Here is a 22246-nt window from a genome sequence, read left to right on the forward strand (position 1 = left end):
AAAAAATCTAAACATTTGCAGCTCAAAACTAGTTTCGTTTCTCTGGATTGAGGTCAAAAAACGGCTCTTTGGGTTGAAAAGGTTGCAGGAGGAACTTGTATAGTTCAATCTCCACGCATTATTTAATTTATACAGTAAAAGTTTTGGTTTGTAAAGAATGCAGCAACTTCTATTTCTGCTTCTTACTTACCGGTAAATCACTGCCGTTTTGTTTCCCTCCTGTGGTTTGATCCCAGATTCCCTACATCTTTCCCGAGTGCGTTTGCATTGATCATTGATCCCAATGTATTAAAAACAAGTCATTCTAAGGATTCCACATCGTTTTAAACATGCAGCACCAACCAAACGGACCTCGACTCCATCAGAGGAAATGTTTCACTTCTGCTCAGCTGCTTAAAGGTTTGCACCATATTCAATATTTCATAAGCGTTTGCTCATATCATCTTGAGTGAAAAACAACAGAAGCACGAGAAAAGGCATGCAGCCAGAAGAAGCACCAACCACCAGAGCTTTTGGTCTCGATTTGTGTTTTATTCATAAACATAAAAGGTGACGTTTCTCAGACTTATTTAACAAATGGCTTTGTGCTCTGATGAAATTTCAAAGACGTTGTGACACGTTTTCCATTGACGGTAAGCTTTGTGGAAACTCACAGACACAGGACATTCTTACATCAACATCTGTGTAGTTATTAGTGTTACGTAAGACGTCAGCACTTCCCTTCTGGTTTCCATCTCTGATTTAGGTTTGCGTTTCCCACAGAAGGAGAAACAATAAACCTAACAGGAGTGTGTTATTAAGAAGAAAAAAAAAAAAACTACCCGTCAAGAAGCTGAATGTTATAAATCAGCTTAAGTGAAAAAAAAACAAACATGAGAATAATTTTTGTTAAATGCTGTTAAGTGTGTCAATGTTACAGATTTAACATTAGCAAGTGTTCAGCTCACAAACAAACGTTTCTCTTACATCATATTTAAAAAAAAAAGTTGTACATCATACGCCGCTTTAAGATGGATTTTATTACAAAGTTTCTGAGGAAGGCTTAAAATTTGTCATCAAATTTATATCTTTTCATTTTGCCTTCATGTCGTCGCTGAAAGGAAGAAAAAAAAATATCTACACAAAAATGCCTTTGAAAAGCACAGACCTAAGAGCATAACAGTAGTTTGTAATCACAGAGTAGAAACTATTTTTAGTAGAACATTTCTGCTTGTAAGTGATAGAAAAGTGTAAACAGGGTCTGAGAGACCAGATGGAGAGAAAAAAAGGAGAACAAAATGACGTTTGAGGGAGTTTCTAGTCGAGCAGGGAGGGCTCTGAAGGGCGGATGATGGTGGGTCTGTTGGGTGCAGCCGGTGGTCTTCTGCTGCAGGAGAAAATGGTGGAAGAGAGGAAAAGGGAAAGGGGAAAAAAAAACATGCGAGGGGAAAATGTTACCATTTAGTCATGCAGCGATTCCTCCCAAAGCACCAAAACAAACCCCCCCAAAGAGCCCAGATTGTACAGCCTTAGCTAGATGTTTACATGATGCAATGAGCCCATTGGGCTTTTAATAGTCATTAGCTGAGCTTAACTGAACCCTTTATATTTACGGTGTGATAATGTTACAACATGCAACTGCAATTGATAATAATTTAGTGTAGAATATGAATATATATATATATAGCCTTAAAAATGCATTAATGCTCATTTTACTCATTGATGTTAATTTTACATGTTCGAAGACGGGAGTCTGGCTTTTTTTATGATTGACATTCAGTGCCATGTGTTAAAAAATGAATTTGAGTGAACTTCCTGAACTACCACAGCATGATGAAACCAGGTCAGGTGACATAATTATTGTATTAGTAATCATTTATCGTGATAAATTTCTTATCATGATAAGAGTTTTGACTTACTGTTGTCACGATAAATTTCAATTAATGATGTTTGAAACCAAACTGCCCATGCTGTTAGAAATGTTGTTTTTACCATTTTCTGTTTGTTCAATGAAAGAGTCAATAAGTATCAATCGATTTGAAAATATGATTAAATTCCGTAACTGCGTGAAGCTTAGTGATAGAAACGGCACGTATAAATTACAAATGGGAACATTTTTCAGTTCCAGTATGTGTGCTTGTGATACTATGACTGCTGTGCCCCTAAAAAAGTAGGAATAAATTCCTCTTTTTGTCACTTTTATCAATAGTATCACAAAATATTTCCCACATTTACATTTGTACCAAGAAAGAAAACAGGTGAGATGAGCTCATAAAAAGGAAAGCAGTGACCCTCCAACTGCCAAAAAGTCCTCATGATACGTCACAACAAAGCTCTAAATCACGTAAGGATGTGTAGGAGTGTGTGTGTGTGTGTGTGTGTTTCCATCTACCTGGGAATTCCTGGTGGCAGAGCTGGAGGCACACGGGGCGGCCTCGAGGGAATGAGGGGCATGGCCGAGTTGGCATCGTACGGCGAAGGAGCGCCAGGACGAGACGGAACGGGCGGCGCTCCGAACGCCGGCGACGGATTCAGAGGAGCAGGCGCACCCGCGGTGGGGCCCCTCGCTGCCGGGGGCCGGTTGGGAGGGGGTGCGGTCGACGTGAGAGGTCGGGACGCCGCAGGAGGGCTGGAACAAAGAGCCAGGTGTTGCTTTTAACATTTCATGTTCATCATGGATAATCTGAACAAATCAAAGCCGTTTATTTTTTAACTGCATCGCAAAGAAAGGAAGAAGCTGCTGGTCTCATAACTGACAGCTCTTTGGTGCCCCCTGTTGGACATTATGCATTATGACAAAGGCAGTTTGCTCTTGTTTAGATTATTAATAAACAATAAAAATCTTACAAAAAAAATTGTTACACATATTTTTTTTAATTAAAACATAAATACTTAATTTATTCACACTTTTTACACTTACACTAATATAGTTTTAATCATGCTCACCTGAATCTCTTCAGATTTTTTTTAATGTTGAAAATAATTCATTTTTCACTGCACGTTGTATGCAAACATGACAAAAACAAGAAAACGCAAACATTTCATCACCATTTTACTCTGCATTGTTTTTGCTTCAGGCATTGCAGCACATAGAAATAAAAACATGTTGGAACAGAAATTTGTATTTTATCAATAACCTAATATTTCCTAAATAAATGTTTGTTTGTTTTTTTTAGGTTTGTTTTTGTCTAATCTGGAGACTCATCGTCCACTGCAGGTGACGCTTTGACCACGAAGCAGGTTGAAACCCGTCTGAAGTTAAACGTATTAAAACTTTTCACGCATTCATTTGTCTAACATTTGTCACCTCGGTTCTTTGGCGATCCAAGTGTCGTCTACGGGTGGCGGCACCGGCGTGGAGACGGTGGTGGTGCTGATGTCTCCGATGATGACGAGCGCCTCCTTCAGGGCGTGGTACATCCTCAGCATCTCGTCCCTCCTCTGAGCCTTCTCTGCCGACTCCTCCATCAGGCTGCCCTGGTCTCCGGCCGAGTACAGGTAGGCCAGCAGCTCCGAGTGGATGAAGTCCTTCGTCTAAAGCGTGAAACATTTATTTAAATAAACATTTAAAGCGAGGAACGTCGAGTACCTCACCAAGTTATTCTTTGGTGTCGGTTTTTACAAATGAGGACATGTTTAATTTTCAAACTCAACAGCATCAAATTGTCATGCAATCGACTTGTTTGAAGAAAGAACCGAATAGACGCCACGTTACTTCTAGATAGATCATTAAAGCAATAATTCCCAGAAGTTTATGACTTTCTTCTGGTAATAATGCATCTACCCTACTAATATTAAGACTTTATTGTCTTTATGTTAGCAATTAAAAAAAAAGAAAATATTTTAGTTTGGCCCTATTAAGCTTGTGTTTGTCACATTTAAACATCAAAGTCGCTCAAAAACAGATTTAAACAACAAATCACACCAGCTCTAGTAATGCATTTTGCTTTTTCTGCAAACCTTCAGTGTTGATGCTATGAGATAAATGGATTATCTGATTTGCTGTAGAAGCTAAAGAGAAGTGAAAACACCTGTCAAAGACAAGAAATTAGCAAAAATTGTTAAGAGCTATTTTTTTTAAACATGTTGACAAAATACAGTTGATAAATATTATAGCTGAATGCACTTAAAAGAGTTTTACACATTGAAATCCCAATGAACGTCTCCGGGTTTGGTAAAAATTTGTGAAGAAAACAGAAACCGAGTGCGTTTGCTTGTGTGTGTCTGTGTTTGGCCTCACTGTGACGTTTTCCTCGAAACCCGTTTAAAACGCACCAAGCAGAACCAGCTGGTAGCAGAAATGCTCAACTTTACGTGGAAAGAAAACCCGGGACGTACGTTGTTGATCATGAGGTGCATGATGGTCTTGGGCATGAGGTCCCTGATGGACTTGTTGACGATGCTGATGTACGAGTCCACCAGGTTGCGGATGGTCTCCACCTGGCGCTCCAGCTGTGGGTCCATAGAGACCGTGTCCCCGGGAATCATGGCGTCCTCGTTCTCGTGCTGAGGGACACCAGAAGCGGACATCACGTCAGCCACGCAAAGGAAACGTTTTTTGGAAAGTCAAAAGAGAGCCTTTGCTTGCAGTGAGTCTGAAAACTGAACAGGGGACGTCTAGTCAGCGGTAATCTCTTGTGCACCTGGTCTTTCTCTGGGTAAACACCGGCTCTGAGGAAGGAGGCCTTCCAGCTGTCCACGTCTTCCTGGGTGTCGCAGGCCAGCTCGATCTGACGCAGGTCTTTGTACACGTTCCTGTAAACCAACAGAGCCGAAACATAAAGCTTCAAATCCAACGAGTTTTACAAAACAAAAAACAAAAGATGTCAGCACCTTTGTTCGGTGTTAAAGATGGCGAAGACGTGCTTGCTGGACATGAAGCCCTTTTCCACGTCCCTCAGCTTCAGATTGTCGAGAGGCAGCATAAACTTCTTCTCTTTCTCCTGATGAAACACTCTGTGTGACGTTTTGCCAGAGACTGACAGCTACATCATCATTTCCTGTCGTTTCTGCACGATTACCTCCTCGTCTTTGTACCAGGAGAGAGACTCGGCGGTCAGGACGAACCAGTAGTCCTTGGATCCGCCCTTCATGATGCTGATGTTGATGGTGAGCCAGCCTCTGCGGATCACCTGAACGGTTCAGAGAAACACCTGGTGTTTTAAAGCTCATCCTAAGAGAGGAGGCAGAACGCTACAAGCAAATGAAAATGCAGCACAGCCGAGAGAGCTTGGTGCTTCAATTTGATATTTGAGTTGCTACAGTTCTTCTATTCGCTGTTGTCTCCAAGTTAACATTGGTAACTTTAAATCTKCAGTACGTAACTTTTATGAAGAAATATGTTTTTCATGTATTTGTTCAAACTGTCATAACGATATACTGCGACACTATGCTTTGAGACAGATAATATATGAAAAAAATAAACAAATCAAGCTTCTCTGCTTCCTTCCAGTCCTACAGTCACTGGAGAAATACTCTGCATGGTCAAAAACAACCAATTAGAGAGCAAGGAGGAGGGTCTTATCGCTGTCAATCAAGCTCATGTACACGCCGGTCACACGCTGCCATTTGCTCTCTGCTGCGATACAGCCCCTTGCTCACAGCGGAGCCTGCTATGAATGCTCAGGCTAGTTAGCATAGCAACCAATGACAACAGCTAAACGGTTTTCCTGTAACGTTAAGTTGCTTTTCCGCCATTAGCATTTAGCAGCGCCTACACAAAAATGATAGACAGTAAAACAAATACGAAAAAAAAAAACATTGTTTATAAAGTAACCTACTGCAGCTTTAAAGAAATACATAAAAATGTACCACAGAAATGCAGCACTCTGACTAACATGGTGGACTGAGTTTTATTTGCAGAGCTACAGATTAAATTGGAGAAAATAATCTTCATGGCAGCCATGCTGCAAGACATTTTAGGTTGTTTTTGACATCTAGCATAGTGTAGAGTTGGAAAATGTCTCTGTGTTTCTTCAATAAATCAGTACTCAGCATTTCAAATTGTGATCCGACAGTCGATTTATTTTTAAGTGTTTTTCGCAGATCAGATGACCAGAGGAAAACTACTCCAGCCTTATGATGTAATGGGTTGCAGAGTTTTACAGATAAATCTCACCACCTACTGCCTGTAAATCTGCAACAATTAATCCTAGCTTTCCTGTATGTCTTCTATTTTCACCGTCATCCATAAATAGTTGCAGATCAAAATTCTTAAAAGTTCAGAAAAACCCATAGGAGCTTCACAGAGAAGCTGTGATGTCACATGTTTACACTTAAAAGCTGACCTGTGAGTTCTCATAAGTAAGTGTGCGTAATTCTCACTTCCCTCTTCCCTGTCAGACATGAAAAAATATTTTTCGTCACGGCCTGAGCGAGCAGCGGCTGCCCCCACCCACCTAAAGAGGAACTGGGGGCAAGGTGCTTTACTAGAATCTCCAGTGAGCGGTTTAGAAGGAGGAAGAGAGGAACAAAGAGCCAGTAGTGCCCAGGTAGTATCATGGAAAGATGAACAATAACAGCGGAAAAACAAAACATTGCAGTGAGGTAAGAGAGCTGGCCTACCTGGTTGGGCATGACTCTCTTCTTGGTGGCGTTGGCAGCGGTCCTCTGCTGGGCGCTGCAGGACAGAGACGTTCAATAAAATCAGCTCAGCTTTAAAAACTGGCAACTATGAAGGGTCTAGAATACCGTATTTTCCGGACTATATAGCGCACCTCACTATAAGCCGCATCTACAAAGGTTTTTAAAAAACTGGAAAAGTACATATATAAACCGCACCGGGCTATAAGCCGCTGGTATCTCCGCCGCTCTCGGTTTTCCACTAAATCTGCTATTACAGACGCAGCTCTGCGTCTCCTGCGCCGAACCATGGATTTGTTCACGCTGAGTTTACGTGCAGCGGCTATCGATCTGTACTATCAGATCGATAGCCTTTAGCTTAAAAGCGGTATCATGTGAACTTCTTCGTGTTGTTTCCATGACGAGGGGGTATGAGTTTGAGAAAATTTCTCCGTCGTGCCTGATGCTAGCATGTGCTTGTTCTAAATGAAGATCAGCACTTTCTTTTTTGATTTCCAATTTTGACTTCCAATGATTCACTTCYGGGCTGCACAGTGGCGCAGTTGGTAGAGCTGTTGCCTTGCAGCAAGAAGGTTCTGGGTTCGATTCCCAGCCCTGGTCTTTCTGCATGGAGTTTACATGTTTTCCCTGTGCATGCATGGGTTTTCTCCGGGTACTCCAGTTTCCACCCATAAGTCCAAAAACATGACTGTCAGGTTAATTGGTCTAAATCGTCCCTAGATGTGAGTGTGTGTGTGTATGGTTGTGTGTCCTGTCTGTCTCTGTGTTGCCCTGCGACAGATTGGCTACCTGTCCAGGGTGACCCAGCCTCTCACCTGGAACGTTAGCTGGAGATGGGCACCAGCACCTCCCGACCCCACTAAGGGACAAGGGTGTAAAGAAAGTGGATGGATGGATGGATGATTCACTTCCTGCTAAAGAGCCCCCGCTGGTGGTTGAAGAAAAATCCACAGAAAAGCTGCAATGGGCTATAAGCCGCATGGTTCAAAGCATGGGAAAAAAGTAGCTGTATAAAATATGATATTTCTTTTTTTTACTAACATTTTGTTTATTCTTTTTAAGTTCTTTTTAAGTTATTGCATAATTTAGCATTGTTGTGGCTGGTTCAGTTATGACAATAGTATATTTCATCAATTATTTTATCCGTATTAGTCCCCAAAGGACTAAAAGAGCATGGATGAATGTTTTATTCCTTATACATTTATTCTAAAGTTTTAAAACTCAGGTACTCTATTAAGTATAAATAATGTAAACATTCTGTATATTTTCCTATGCAGACATCAGTTACACTTTGTGGTTTAAACATTAGTCTTGCAATGTGAAAATCTGTACTTGAGGTTCAATTTTATTTTCATGTGTTTTATTTTCAGAAAAGCTCTTAAACCTTACAGTAATACAATGAGATACCAAAATCATCCAAAAGCATAACTGACTTTGATTATTTATTGAAATGGGTCATCCAATTTTGATAAAGTAAGATCAAATGTGTTTTAAATGTAAATAATCAGTTTTATTTGTTGCACGGATATATACATGTTCAAAATAGGTTTTTGGAGAAGTTTTTGGACCCACGTCATTAGAAGTGATGAATTTACTTTAAAGAAAGAACGTTGGCTGAACACCGCAAAGCCTCTCAAACATYCACCATGAACTTTGAGGCGACATCATCCTTGAAAGTTTTACAGACACCTGCTGACCAAATCTATGCTAACAGCCAATCAGAACAGTCGAGCCAGATTTTAGTCCCTGATAATTATCTGCAGATTCCCAGTAAGAGTCCCCATTAATCTGCATCAGAAGTTTATCTTACTTTGCAAACCCGATGAAGTCTTCATGGTTGGTGTTGATGTAGGAGAGCTCGATGTCAATCAGCAGCAGCACCTGAGAGGCAAAATACAACACAATGCTGCATTATCTGCACAAACAAAGCAAAACTACAATATCAATCAATCAATCAATCACTTTATTTTGGTAAATTGTCCACATTAAACACAGTAAACAAAAAAAAAAAAACAATAAAAAACCCATAATTTAACAAAAAAGGAATAGGCTGAAGCCAAGCCTATTCTTGCCTACCCTATTTTATACCCAACAACCTACCAAGATATCTTCACAATGCATATATAAATCTACATAACAGCGTAAGATGTTATCATTTTATATTTTAGAGCTCTTTTAAAGCTCACCAAGAAAGGACACAACTTTAAATCATCATTCAGTTCATTCCACAGTTTCACACCAATAACTGAAACACATCTAGACTTTACCTGGCTCTTCTCTGTTGCACATTCAAATATAAACAAACCTCGCAAATTATATTTATTCTCTCTCAATTTAAATCATTTCTGAATACCAGAAGGAAGACTTTTGTTCAATGCTTTATACATTATTTCCAGTATTTTTATATAAACAATATCTTTAAATTTTAATACTTTACTTTGAATGAAGAGTTTATCAGTTGGTGCACGGTATCCCACCTTATTAATAAGCCTTATAACTTATATATATATATATATATATATATATCCCAGTATACTGGGGAACTTTTTGCTCCCAACAAATGCCAACCTGGTCTTTGGTCTTGTTGTCTCTCTCTCGGATGTGAGTGGTGACGATCCTCTCCGTCTCTTCTCTCAGTCGAGGGTACGAATCCAACTGCGAACACCGACGTGTGTGCAGGATGAAAAAAAAAAACAGCTGCAGAAATTCCAAGCTGCACAGCTACACATCAGCACATCATGCAGAGCTCCTACAGTGCCTTGTAAAGATATTCAGATATTCATATTCCTTTACGTCTTTCAAATTTTGTGACACTAGAACCACAAACCTCTGGATGTTTTATTGGGATTTAATGCAGCACACCAACACAGAAATGGATGATCATGAAGTGGGAGGAAAATGACATTTTCAGCTGCTTGATAAATAGCTTTTGTATATGAGGTGCCGCAGCAATCGCTGCACCAATTTCTCATTAGGAGGAGTCTTTGTTTAACTTACTGTGAATTTACTTTGGTTTTTTGTTGTTTTTGTTATTCTTCTTAGAAGTGTTTATTCCAGAACAAGTGAAAATGAAATATTTTACCAAATGAAGCTTTGTGTCTGAGTGTCTCTTCCTAATATCTCCTGGTTCCAGTTGAGTCCAGGCCAGTACCAGGGTGTAACATACGCACTACTTTATGTTGATCACATAAAACCCCAACGAAGTGGATTAAAGTTTGTGTCAAGTTGACAGAATTGGAAACGGAATTGGAGGACTGAAAACCCTGCAAGGCACTGTAATTACAAGCTGCACACCTAGTACAACGTGGGAAGCACCATTTCCGATAAGCGACAATTTTACAGATGGTTCAGACGCAAACAGGACTGCATGCACCAACACGTTCGCCATCAGCTTGACGTGAGTCTCAATAAATCAGGAGGGAAATCAGGGGGAAGGTGAGAGCTCAGGAAGATGGGAAGACTGAAGAGTGTATGGGAGAGGTTTCTAAATTTGCGTGTGCGGGGTGGGGTTTGATTTAAGAACGGGAAGGGGTGAGGACTTGTTAAAGAGCTGATCAGTGTGGTGATGGGCTGCGTTTAAATTGAGTTGGTCATTAGATTTATAAGCGAGGGTCAACATTGAGGGAAGTGGCAGGATGGGTGTTGAGTGGTGGTGAAAGGTGCCGATCAACAACGATCACGGTGGCTGGTTAGTCCGTTAAAAGTTCTTGATTTTTCGCTTATTGCCTCTCACTCCTCGTTCTGCTTCTGTTCACATTTACCTTCTCCGAGCACTTCCTGATCAGGGTGACAAGCTCAGTGACGACCAGGTCTACGCATTTCAGACAGGGGTCTTTCAGCTTAATGACCTGCTTTTTCACTATGGCCTCAAAAGCCAAGTCTGGGGTGAAGAGACCTGTCCTGTGGTGAGGCATCATGGGAGTCGGAGTTTCAGTGTCAGGTAAAAGAATGAGGTGAGCATAGCGTGGGTCATAGTAGGACAGAAGGGAGAGAAAAAAATAGTAATAGTTGGATAAAAGAATAGTTGGATGGGATATTGTGGGGAAAAATAGAGCATTGAGGCATGTGAAGAGAGATAAAACAGGAATTAGTTTAGCTCTGCTTCATGTTCAGGACTAAAACAAGCTGCAGGTTCTTAAATCTGCTTTATGGGACAAAAAACAGCTTTTTTGTCACACTGAAAGTGTAGCCAAAAACAATGAGGTGAACTCATTGTTCACCTCAAAGAAACTAAGAGGAAGTTTGGCTGATTGGAAAGAAAACACAGAGAAGTGATGGACAACTTAAAACTTTCAGAAAAGAAAAAATAAACCTGGAAAAAAAAAGTTCAAATGAGGCCTGCAGCTTGTTTTGCAATGAACCAGCACAGAAACATTTCACATCTGCTTGTAAGCACGCAGCATCTAGCAGGCAGCGTTCCACCGCACCGCAGTCCAGCCAGGACACCAAACCCGTCCGAAGACGGCTACACATTCTGCACATGGATGGTCAAACAGAACCGAAAATACTGCTGGAGCTCATCACCTCCCCACTAATCATGAGTTAAAAGGAAAACCGTGCAAAAAGGAAGATGCAATAATTGTTATCTATTAAGTGGAACACCATCTTGGTGATTTCCAGTCAGATTGGGTGAAATATTGGTCATTTAGTGCAGCAGTTCTCAAGGTTAGGGTTATGAAATGCAAAGTTTGAGGCCTTGACATGATCTTCCTGTGGCGGTGTAGCTCTCGTGACACGATATTCATCAATATTTCTCGTCAAAGTGAAGTCTGGCGAAGTGAAATCGTTTATAATGTGAATGCTTGACGTGATGCCAACGTCAGAGTTTTTATTTTACAAAAATGGCCACTGCTTATCCATGAAACAAGTCTGTTATTAATTGAACCCAAAATTATTTAGAAGTTACTGACATGTAGATTTTTAAAAATTTACAAATTCTCTTAAACAATTTGAGTTATTTTTCTATTCAACAGCTGAATAGATTATTTTTTTTAAAGTGCATTCCTTTTAATACATTGAATCAGGAAATGTTTAACTATATTTGGGATTAAATAAAATTCAATCTGGGCAAAGTATATAAATATACCCACACTAGTTTATCTTTGAGTAAAAGTTTCATCTCAGTTGCTTTGATGTTATTGAACAGTGTTTTTCAAAGCGGGAGCCACTAGAGGGCGCTAGGAAAATATGTTAACTCAATCTAATAAATGTTTTAATCATAACTATTTAATCACTTTTTTACTAGAAAATGTAACATGTTTCAGTCACTGTTCTAAAATATAAATAATTACTTGAAATGTCACTTGCCATGCTTCTCTTTCTGATTGGCTGCAGGTTAAATTCACCAAGCTGCTTTGTTCCTCACTGAGGCTAAAAAAAGCCCCCAAGAAGTCATGGTCGACTACAATTAGAAGGTATGAGGCAGCATTTATGCTAAACAAATGCAATAATCATTAAACGGCGAATAAAAGTTAGAAAAAAAACACAAAGAGTTGATGGTTTTCACGTATTTTTCTGTGGCTTTGTAAAGGTTTGGCAAAATTAAAACAGCAATGCAATGTTTCGCTCACCTTTAAGTTCATTTCATGTAATTAGTTTATTCTTGTAAAGAAAGAGTTCATTGGTTAAAGTAAGGGCCACATTGTAGGCATTAAGTACCAGTTTTTCCTTGAGTTGTAGCCAAATTTAATACCATCACTGTTGTGTTCTTGTCGGAAACCTCATATAGAAATCTTATTTGACCCGTTTAACATGGACTTTGAGAAGCAATTGGATTTTTTGAGGTAAACGGTTAGCTCAATAAAAGCAGATGTTCTGTCACAGAGTGGGATTTTATCAATTAGTAGTTTTGTGATTTTTATTTTCACTGGCAGGGATTTCAAGGCCTAAAGCTGCTACTGCCTGTCTTCTTTTTCAGAAGCTGTTCTTCTCAGTCCATAAAAACAGCATACGATAAATAAATAAATAAAAAACACAGCGCTGGACAGATGTGGCTCCTGGCTGCACTGACTGTGCGCTGGCGTGACAGTCCGACAGTCTGACAGGCGGCCATGCAGCGATACCTTATTAGTGCTTTGTCTGACTGTGTTGATGAGTTCCTGGATGACCAGGTCGATGCATTTCAGACAGGGCTCTTTCAGTTTAATGATCTGCTTTTTCACAATGGCTTCAAACGCCATGTCTGGGGTGAACAGGCCTGTCCTGAAGGACATACAGATAAGATACATGGACACAAGGACTGAAAAAATAAAAAAATCAAAGACAGGGAAGACATGAGCAGACGAGACGCTGTGGAGAAAACTAATGAGGAGGGGAAGAAAAACAGAATCTGGAGTCAAAGCAGCCATGTGGCAGACAAGCAGAAGGTTAGAAACATAAACCTCATTTCCAGAAAGGTTTCTCTTAAGGCGGCCATTTTGTTTATGTCAAAGAGTGTGACAGATGTGTTTGTGCCACAGATGTCAGAGTTCATCTGTGCAATCATTCAGCCGCATTGGCCAGAGGTGATTACCACTTTCATCCAGAAGAGGGYGCGCCTGTGCTTTTCTTGTATTAACTGGAATGAAAGCCTGATTGTTACTAGGATTGCTAATGCAATTATAATCACGCAATAATGGACTCAGACATGTTAATGGAATTACCTTTGTTTAGTAAATGTAGATAAATGGAGATACTTTACTTGAATAAGAGATGCTTATCTTTTAACATTAGTGGAGGAAAACAACTTCACACTAATGACTCTAATCTGAAGCATTTCTACTGTAGAACAGAAAAGTGCATAACATTTTACTTATTTTCTGTTTTATCTCTACTTTTCCAGTAATTCAAGGCCAAGTCTACTGACACAAACAAAGTCTTATAAAAAAAAATTAAATTATACTATTTACAGATCAAATGAGAAGAAACATCCACTTCCTGACTTTATTAAACTTATGTGTGCTGTCACACTTACTAAACAACACACAATAAATATCAGTGTCTCCACTGATTAATATTGTCATGTTTAGAAAAGATAAACAAACACATTCAAATATAGATATGCAACACAATAATGAACATTTATCTTCCTATTTTGTGTGATTTTCTGGCGAGTGTTGGTCATCTCACACTATATCTTTGATATGAGAATGTTTCGTACAAACCGTCCGTCAGATGTACCTGACAGGTGATGGAAAGTTATTTTCAACGCTCCGCTCATCGCCTACTGTCAGAAAGTTGAGTTATGTGACTACAGTAAGTAATATCTCCCAGTAGGAAATCCCTTTTCTTATGTTCAGAGATTATACGTCATAATATTCAGCAGGTACATTAAGGGATCAAAGCCAAAACAATTAGGTTTTAGAAAAAAATCTAACAGTATTTAATTATATCTGAGCATTTAATGAATGTTTTTGTTATAAGTACAAACTGCAAGTAGAAAGGATCGAAATATCTAAACACAGGTGAAATGTGGCTAGAAATTGTAGAAAGAAGCAATTAACCTGAGGTCATTTCTGGCTTCAAATTAAAGTTTGAAAAGTTTAAATACAATAGAGGTGAAAACAATACTTAGAAAAAAAATCATTTTCTTCTCTTTCTTTCTCAAAAACATAAATTAATTAGCAAATGAGAAGATTTGGGTTTGCTGTATATTGGAAACAATTTCTGGACATGAGATTTTAGAAAGTGATGATGAAAACAGAAAAAGATGAGAATGGTGTAAGATGGACAGCTGACAGAAGGGTAGGAACTAAAACGTGGAGTAGTTTTTTTAGCATGCTGGCTGAACTTGCCTGACTCCATGGATGTTCTTGATGGCGTAACTGATTTCTTTGCGAAGCTCCTTCTCATCAAACTCCATCTGAGACATAAAAGTCGTGTCACATTTTACTTGTCGTCAAAGAACTTAATTAGTTTTAATTGACAAGCAGGAAAAACCTTACATGCAAAACATTTTCATTTTTAGTCAGAAAGAAAGTCTGCCCTTAAATCCCACTGCAGATTGGAAACTTGTCAGTGAGAAATCTCCAAAATTACCTTCACCAGCTCGAATGGAAAACGCTCGTGAAAGATCCGGTTGATCTTCGCTCCGCCGGACAGGTTGGAGGTGTCCACCTGGTCTCCGGACCCTTCGATGCACTTCTCAAAGTCCACACCGAACTGCTGCACCATCCTGCAGATTCACGCAGCGTTAGCTTAGCCAAAGAGTCCAAACACGTTTCGTTTATGTCCGTTTATGTCCGTGTTGGTACGAACTGGAGCAGGGCTTTGGTCTTCCGGGTCGGGTCGTCGGGCCGGAAGTTCTTGTACTCCTCCACTTCTTTCTCCAGCGACAGCATCTGGCTCTGCAGCTTGCTACGTAACCCCGGCAACGTGTCGCGGATGTGGTTGGTGAGTTGCTGGAGAAAGAAAGAAAAAATAAATATTGTCTCCATCTAATTTAAGTGGAAACTCCATCTTAAATTCTCGGAAGTCAAAATTTACGAGGTCCGACTTAAGAAAAGAAGAAAAAAATTAAAAACGTTCAGAAGGATGGTTTTGTTTTCACCAAAGGCAACCTTGAAACCTGATATGTTTGTCGGGTGTTTAACATGATGAAGGCTTCAGTATTAAACTGTTTACTTGAAACTTTAATGGTTAGTGTTAAGCATGTTACACAAATTACTGAGCAGCAGCTGTTTGCTAAAGTTGCTAAATGTGCAAACTGGTAGGAAATAAACTGTTACTAGACTTTGCTGATAATAGTAATTAGACGATGTACTGAACTTCGTTTTTCAACTTGGAATGGAAGAAAGCGAAGAACCTCTGGAGCTCATTATGTAACAAAGATGATTCAGTGAAAGACCAGCCTTCAGAAAGGAGCTTTTTCAGATTGGCTGCAATACAGACTGCTACAAGAGATCCCTCCTGCCCACAATATAGAGACTCCAAAGAATCTTGGATATAAATATTCACGTTCCTTTTACTGAACTGAACAAAATGTACCAGAACATGGTTTGGTTGGGTGTGACGCGTCTCCCAGGCAACGCTTTCAAGTCAAACGACATGACAGTGTTTAATCCGGGGCGGGTCTGACCTGGTTGAGGGACTTCTGCAGGTGCGGGGTGCCCATGCGTTCGGCGATGTGTCTGTATGCGGGGTGAGACAGGAAGAACTTCCTCTCAGCCGCCAAAGCAGCGCGGATATCTTTCTTTCCATCAATGTCCTTCTGACTGCGGTTCACCACCCCGATGTAGCCTGATAAAAAAATAAAAGTCAGATCTTACAGTGAAGGAGTGAACTGCATCTGACTCAGATTGGAACATTTCTAACATTTGCCCAGAGCCAGACTGAGAGAGACTGGCAACTCTGAGAAAAATCAGGTGTGCAGAGTTACCTCTGCGAAGTGGCAGCAGTTTGTTTTCCAGGATGTCTCGTGCGTCCGTCCCCTCGTCCATCAGGTCCAGCTTCGTGATCACGCCAATCGTCCGCAGCCCTAAACGCAAAAGTGTCACGATGATGGTCTTAAAATTATACCTGGCGCTAATTTTACCTGAAAACTCCTTCTGATTGTCATACATACAACACGTTGCTACAATCTATTAAACAGCCAACTCACTGATGATATCATCACGGTTTGATAGATAAAGAGCTAAAGATAGAACTAATCCACTAACTTGATATCTACTTGCTTCCCCTTGGCTACCAGGAAATCTTTGAATAATTAAATAGTTAATTAAAACCACAATCCAGCTTTATTAGTGAGGCAATGAATGACAAGAGAGCGGAAGGGAGGAAGTGAGAGGAAGCTAAGAGCAAGGAGCATGTTCATTTTATTCAGTGCTAAACCAAGTTAAAGTCAGACTGAATAACGACCGGGTTTCTACATGTTTCACCAACTCAAATTTAAGACATTTTAAGACCAGGATGAATGGACCAAATTTAAGACCAAATTTAAGACCAGGATGAATGGAATTTAAGAACTTTACGTCCAAAGAAATGTACAAACTTCATCCATCCATCCATTTTCTTTACACCCTTGTCCCTTTGTGGGGTCGGGAGGGTTGCTGGTGYCTATCTCCAGCTAACGTTCTGGGCGAGAGGCTGGGTCACCCTGGACGGGTCTTCAGTCTGTCGCAGGGCAACACAGAGACARACAGGACAAACAACCATGCACACACACACACACAGCTAGGGACAATTTGGAGAGGCCAATTAACCTGACAGTCATGTTTTTGGACTGTGGGAGGAAACCGGAGTACCCAGAGAAATCATACAACCAAACAACTGGAGAAAAATTTGCACTTATCCATGACAGACACAAGAAAAGCTACTGTGACAATGAGTTGCAGGTTATAATGAAGATATCTGCACGTGAGCCAACCTTTTGCCTGACAAAAGTCCTACTAAGACCAAACGTAAGACTCTGATGAACAAATTTAATGCCAACTTACCTTTTAAATGAATTTAAGACAATTTAAGTCTTTAATTTGAATTTTTAAGGATCCAGGTCTGAAGGGACGGCCTCACCTTGCGGGTCCACCTCCTTGGCAATTTTGAGAGCATCTGAGTTTGCCAGGTCTGTGTTGGCCGGAGTGACGGCCAGGATCAGGCAGCTCTCCTTGACGATGAACTGCAGCAGCATGTCTCTGATCTGGTGCTCGATGTCCGGAGGCTGGTCGCCCACGGCGACCTTGGTCATCCCCGGCAGGTCAATCAGGGTCAGGTTCAACACTGAGCCGAGAGAGGAAGACAAAAGGAAGGTTGAAGTCAGCTGGGGGAAGTTCAAATAGATGGAGTCACGGTTTCAACGTGTGGATCCGGTACCGTTCGGGGAGTAGACGCGGAGGTTGATGGGGACGGGGGAGATCCCTTTGTTTGACCCGGTGATCCGGTCGGTCTCTGCTTCGATCTCCATACGGACCTCGTCAAAGTCCACAAACTTGCGTCCCTTACAGTGCAGGAACTCTGCATACTCTACAGAATAAACAAGTGATGTAGATGACTGACGCAAAATATAAGTAAAATCAAAGACAAAAAAATGTGCAGAATATAGCAGCCATTACTACAGAAAGAGAATCAAAGAAAAATCATATGTAAAAAAAAAAGTATTTTAACAATAATAATGATAAATTACAAGATAAATAATTTAAATAAGAATGTTGTGAATTCTTATTTTGACCTAATTTGATGCAGCTTCCATTAATCTTTTTATATTTTTKRMMWWWTWMMWTTTTTTTAGATTATTACTAAAAAAAAACTATTTCAGTTATTCTATGATGATTATACAAAAGACAGAACAATAAATTTGATTAAATGCACAGCCGCTAAAGGCAAAAAGTAAAAGAATAATCCAAATTGGTATCAGATAACACGGATGTAGCGATGGAACAATTTTTCAATAGATTCAGGATTTAAATTCTAGTTTACTGCTGCTATTTACGTTTTAAAGTAAACCTAAAGTTTTGTGCTTTACCTGCTTTATTGTTAACCAGCTGGAGGATGAGCGGACGGCGGGTGACGATGCCGGATCCTCTGGGTAAAAAGTCTCTGTCAGACAAAAACAAAAAAGAATATGAGTTTAGTTTCTGGAAACAAAAAGTAAGGAAGAACATTTACAGGTTGATCCTTTATTCTTAAACAGAACTGTAAGATGGAAGCTGCAGGGTTCTTGTTTTTGTTTTTTGTGTTTTTGCAGAAGGTACTTATATCATAGCGCCATTGTGTTCAGCTGTGTTCCCTTTCTGGAGGAAACCATTGCCAACCTATTGCTGCCTCTAACCTGGTGAACTCTTTTCGTTTACATAGAAAGCTCCCCTGGCTCAGTGTTTCTCTGACTAGCTGCGTCTCTGTCCTGGATGGAGTCTGTAAGGAACATTTATTGTGGCGAATCGTTCTATGGACTCTTTGTGATTCTGCATTTAATCTCTTTCCATCCTCCCAGTCCGCCATCATGGCCGCTAATCCTGAGGACGGTTCTGCTGGAGGTTTCGTCCTGCTAAGGTTTGTTCCTTTCCATGGTCACCACATGCTTAACTATTGCAAAATCATTGACTCAAGGTAATCTTCCGGGCTCCTTTACCTTGATGACTTTTTCCCTAATTTGCATAAAAGGATCAACTGAGTTTGTGTTTTATGACGTTTGGACTGAATTGCGTCTATGACTGGGTTTTTGGTTTTTGAAGATTTAATTTATGGAAAATCTTGATTTTTTTGTTTCCCACCAATGCATTCCTTTTGCTTCCATATTTCAGAGTGATGTCGACACACCAAGAGCCGCCATCTTGTTTGATGAGCCAGTTTTACAGATTCTGCTTATTTGGACTCTGAGTTCAGGTCAGCTCTACAACAAACACAACGGTCAGGCTATGATATTTTTCTTTTTCCATTACAAGAATAAAGTGAAGATATTACAAGAGTACAGTCGTAGTAACACAACACAAAAAAATAGCTTTGTTCTCAATTTTAAGATGTTTTTCTGATCAAATTTTGTCTTTATTCTGCTAAAATTATGACTGTGTTCCCGTAATTAAACACAAAAAATTCTTGTATCCTGACTCTAAGACTCTGTCACGATTGAAATAAAAGCCACTTTTTGAAAATGTTTTCTGCCATTTGTAATTTCTTTAAGAGAATAAGGCGAGAACAAAAACAGCCTGAAATCATAAATGAGATTTTAGATCCAAGCCCCATCGCTCAGTCCTAGTTTTACTGCAGTGACCGAGATTGATTTGAATGACTTAATCAGGACCAAATTGTACTGCATATCTCCACGTGAGCTTGACTTGCTTCTGTCTTCTTAAGTGACTTTAAATGAAATTCGCTGAAAACTAAAACGGTCTAAATAAAGCTGAAGCATCTGCCTGTGTTCCCTCTTCTCTTTGCACACATGCTCATCGGAATGGAAACTTCTGCTCAATACAATCGCGATCATTTCCAGGTCAGTGCCCCCACATCTCTGCAATCGAGGAGAATATGTCTGTTTTTCTGTCCGTCTGGCTGTCAGGTCAGCAGGGAGACTCAGCATTTTATTCAAAAGACAGCAACCAGAGCAAACAGTAAAAAAAAAACCTTCATATACTGTATGCACTGAGGTCAAAACTGGAAGACGTTTATGTTCCCTCTGCTCCTGAAGTTCAGCGCTGACTGAGCAGTTAGGATGTTGCACAACTTTGATTTCCATCCTGTTTCCTCCATCGCTTATGCCGCTGTAGCATAAAATATGAACAAGACCAGTTCAGATCATGAATCATTATTCTGGTCAGAATCAGTCAGAAATGTCTTTTATTGACTGCTATTTCTGGAAGAACGATAAAAAGTGATCTATTTCACATTTTAAAGGCTAAGTAGCAAGAAGTGAGTCATGTGGACAGTTTGATAAGTCAGATAAGACCAAAACTCCAGGTTATAGAATGGCCCAGTCAAAGTCAAGACCTAAATCCATTTGGAAATCCAATCTGATTCAACTATTTTGCAAAAAGAAAAAAGCGGTAAACCTGTCAGGTCCAAAACTAGAAAGGGAAGACAAAAAACATGCAGCTGTAGTTGCAACTAAATGCAGGTCTACAAATCAGTGACTCAGGGCGACTGAATACAAATGCATCCCACATTAACTTCATTTGTGTGCAGCAGAAAACACTAATGACCAAATGTGGACGACTCAAAGGGTTAAGGTCGAACATCCTTTGCAAGGCTCTGTCCATTACAAATGAGGAGAACAGCTTATTTGGACCGATCATGAACCAAGAGACATTTAATTTAAAAACTAACACAGTGGAGTCAAAAGCCTGCCAAAGCGTCCCTGCATGATTACCGAACATGGGAACAGCCAGCAGCTTTGTGGGTATCTGGTACCCAGTGTGTCATGTACGCATGACGGTGCAGCTGGTGACATGACTGACGACCCGGGCACAGACACATCAATGCCTCCACTGTCTCCCTGTGCGGCTGCTGCGGGGCTCACAAACAAAAGGCGACAGGAAAAAAAAAAAAAACGCGGAGACGTGGCCGTCTAATCTACTTTCACTACCACACACACATTGCACTTTAGCTGAGGTTTAGAAAAACTATGCGGATGCACCAATCTTCAGCAGATTTAAAGCAATTAAATATTATCATAAACAGATGTTTTCTCACCATTTATACCAATTTCTCTAACTATGTCCACAGAAAAGGGGATTTAGGATTTTCTTAAATCAGCTCCACACATAAACACGAGATTATGCAAAGGGTGAAGCTCCTGTTTCAATTCCTGTGTGGCTGGATGATAAGCTATTATATCTGCCAGTGACCTCAGGAAATCTACAAACTAACCTTTTTCTGCCACACCCTTAAAATTCAAAGTGACCTATGTGACGTGAGGTCTGTGTTTACAGCCAGGCAATCTAATGATAAAGCAGGCTTTGTGAATGTTTGACAGGACATGGCTGATAGCAGGCCCTGCTGACAGCATTAGATTAGTCATACACTCACAGTCACTTTTCCACCTACTTTTAGTGCCTGAATAAAGCGAATTTCGATGTATTTTACAATAATTTTACAGAAATTATGTTGCCTGTCAAACATCTGTTTTTTTTATACGCAAGCTACGTAGGAATGGACTGTGAATAGCTCAAGAATGGAAAGAATCAGTTTTGGGGGAAACCAATTTTATAAACTGGGAGGAACCGACACACTGGGCGCCGAAACAACTGCTTAGCTGGCGAGTTTTTTTAATATATATTTTTTAACGCAAGTGTTCATGAGATACTAACAGTAGCTAAACTCGGTCTAAAAGCAAGGAGATAAAATGGAAGAGCAGACACGGGCTGTACAACCTTCCAACGAAATTCTCCAACACGGAGCTTTTCCCTGCGCTCTGCCCGCCGACCACAGCTATCTGCGGCAGGTCCAAGTTGCAGCTCTGGCCGATGGAGCTGAAGGCGTCCTGCAGCTTGTTGATGAGGGGAATGAGGTCCTCCATCCCCCGGTTTCCCATAGCGGTGCCTCGGTGAGCCCTGCGGGCTTTATCACGGACACCTCGCTAGTCAAATTATGGTTCGCTCTTCCAAAGGGAGGGAAAAAAAGTTTCCAAATGGCTCAGCAGCCTGCCACTGCTTCTTTTTGAACGTCTGTCTTCTACTTCTTTTTATTTATTGAGGTAAAAAAGACGGAAAAGGCTAAATTCAGTGAACTTGTCAGCTAGTTAACGGGTCAGTGTATAATAAAAGTAACTGGCTTCCAGTGAAAACTTCTGTCATCATCCGGTCAGGCGACACCCAGCCTCCGCCGGAGGTCGAAGTCCCGCCTTCCAGGTCTTCTCGTCCAATCACTGGTCAGGTTGAGCGTCTGTCATCGCGTACGTTCACTCACGCACATCCATGTTTTAATTTTCTAACTGGAAGTTTCTGGACTTGTACTTCAAAAGCAAAGAGCATTATTTTATTATCGCTTCAAAAACTATAAACAGTGAATGAAGTCAATTAATACTCGCGTGTTTTCTTTTTTTCAAATTATTTTGATATTTGTAACTACTTTGTTATCATTCCATTTATTAATTTGGTCACTTTTTTACCATTTGCACTGATTTATTTATTTTTTAGATTTTTAAAATTATATGAGCTATCTGGAAATGTGTTATATTTTTATATCTGATCTGATTCTTATGACAGAAAGTTGTGGATATCTAAACTAAAATACCTAATAAGAGTAAATAAGAGTTTGTATTAAATATTTATTTTAACAAAGA

At 40.1% G+C, this 22246-nt stretch overlaps 1 protein-coding gene across 4 annotated transcripts; it reads right to left on the reverse strand.

Annotated features, from left to right (window-relative positions):
• Positions 1 to 510: 510 nt before the first annotated feature.
• On the reverse strand, positions 511 to 21772 carry dnm2b (dynamin 2b). Of its 4 annotated transcripts, none has more exons than XM_008405149.2 (20): positions 21336 to 21772; positions 17996 to 18069; positions 17347 to 17496; positions 17050 to 17253; positions 15917 to 16015; positions 15617 to 15777; positions 14797 to 14939; positions 14578 to 14713; positions 14334 to 14401; positions 10323 to 10461; positions 9130 to 9216; positions 8372 to 8442; positions 6544 to 6598; positions 5001 to 5111; positions 4813 to 4922; positions 4623 to 4734; positions 4318 to 4485; positions 3287 to 3513; positions 2372 to 2608; positions 511 to 1363 (listed from the first exon to the last, which is right to left on the reverse strand). In XM_008405149.2, exons 1-20 carry the CDS (start codon positions 21494 to 21496, stop codon positions 1297 to 1299), a joined length of 2580 nt encoding a protein of 859 aa, XP_008403371.1. In that variant the 5' UTR covers positions 21497 to 21772; the 3' UTR covers positions 511 to 1296. The 4 variants fall into 4 exon arrangements, with proteins under 4 accessions (XP_008403371.1, XP_008403213.1, XP_008403289.1 ...); XM_008404991.2 differs by having other exon boundaries at positions 511 to 1366; positions 21336 to 21771; XM_008405067.2 differs by lacking the exon at positions 10323 to 10461 and adding an exon at positions 12624 to 12762 and having other exon boundaries at positions 21336 to 21771.
• Between the last annotated feature and the right edge of the window lie 474 nt (positions 21773 to 22246).

This window comes from Poecilia reticulata, linkage group LG1 (genome assembly GCF_000633615.1).
Source record: "Poecilia reticulata strain Guanapo linkage group LG1, Guppy_female_1.0+MT, whole genome shotgun sequence".
In the NCBI taxonomy this organism is placed as follows: domain Eukaryota; kingdom Metazoa; phylum Chordata; class Actinopteri; order Cyprinodontiformes; family Poeciliidae; genus Poecilia; species Poecilia reticulata.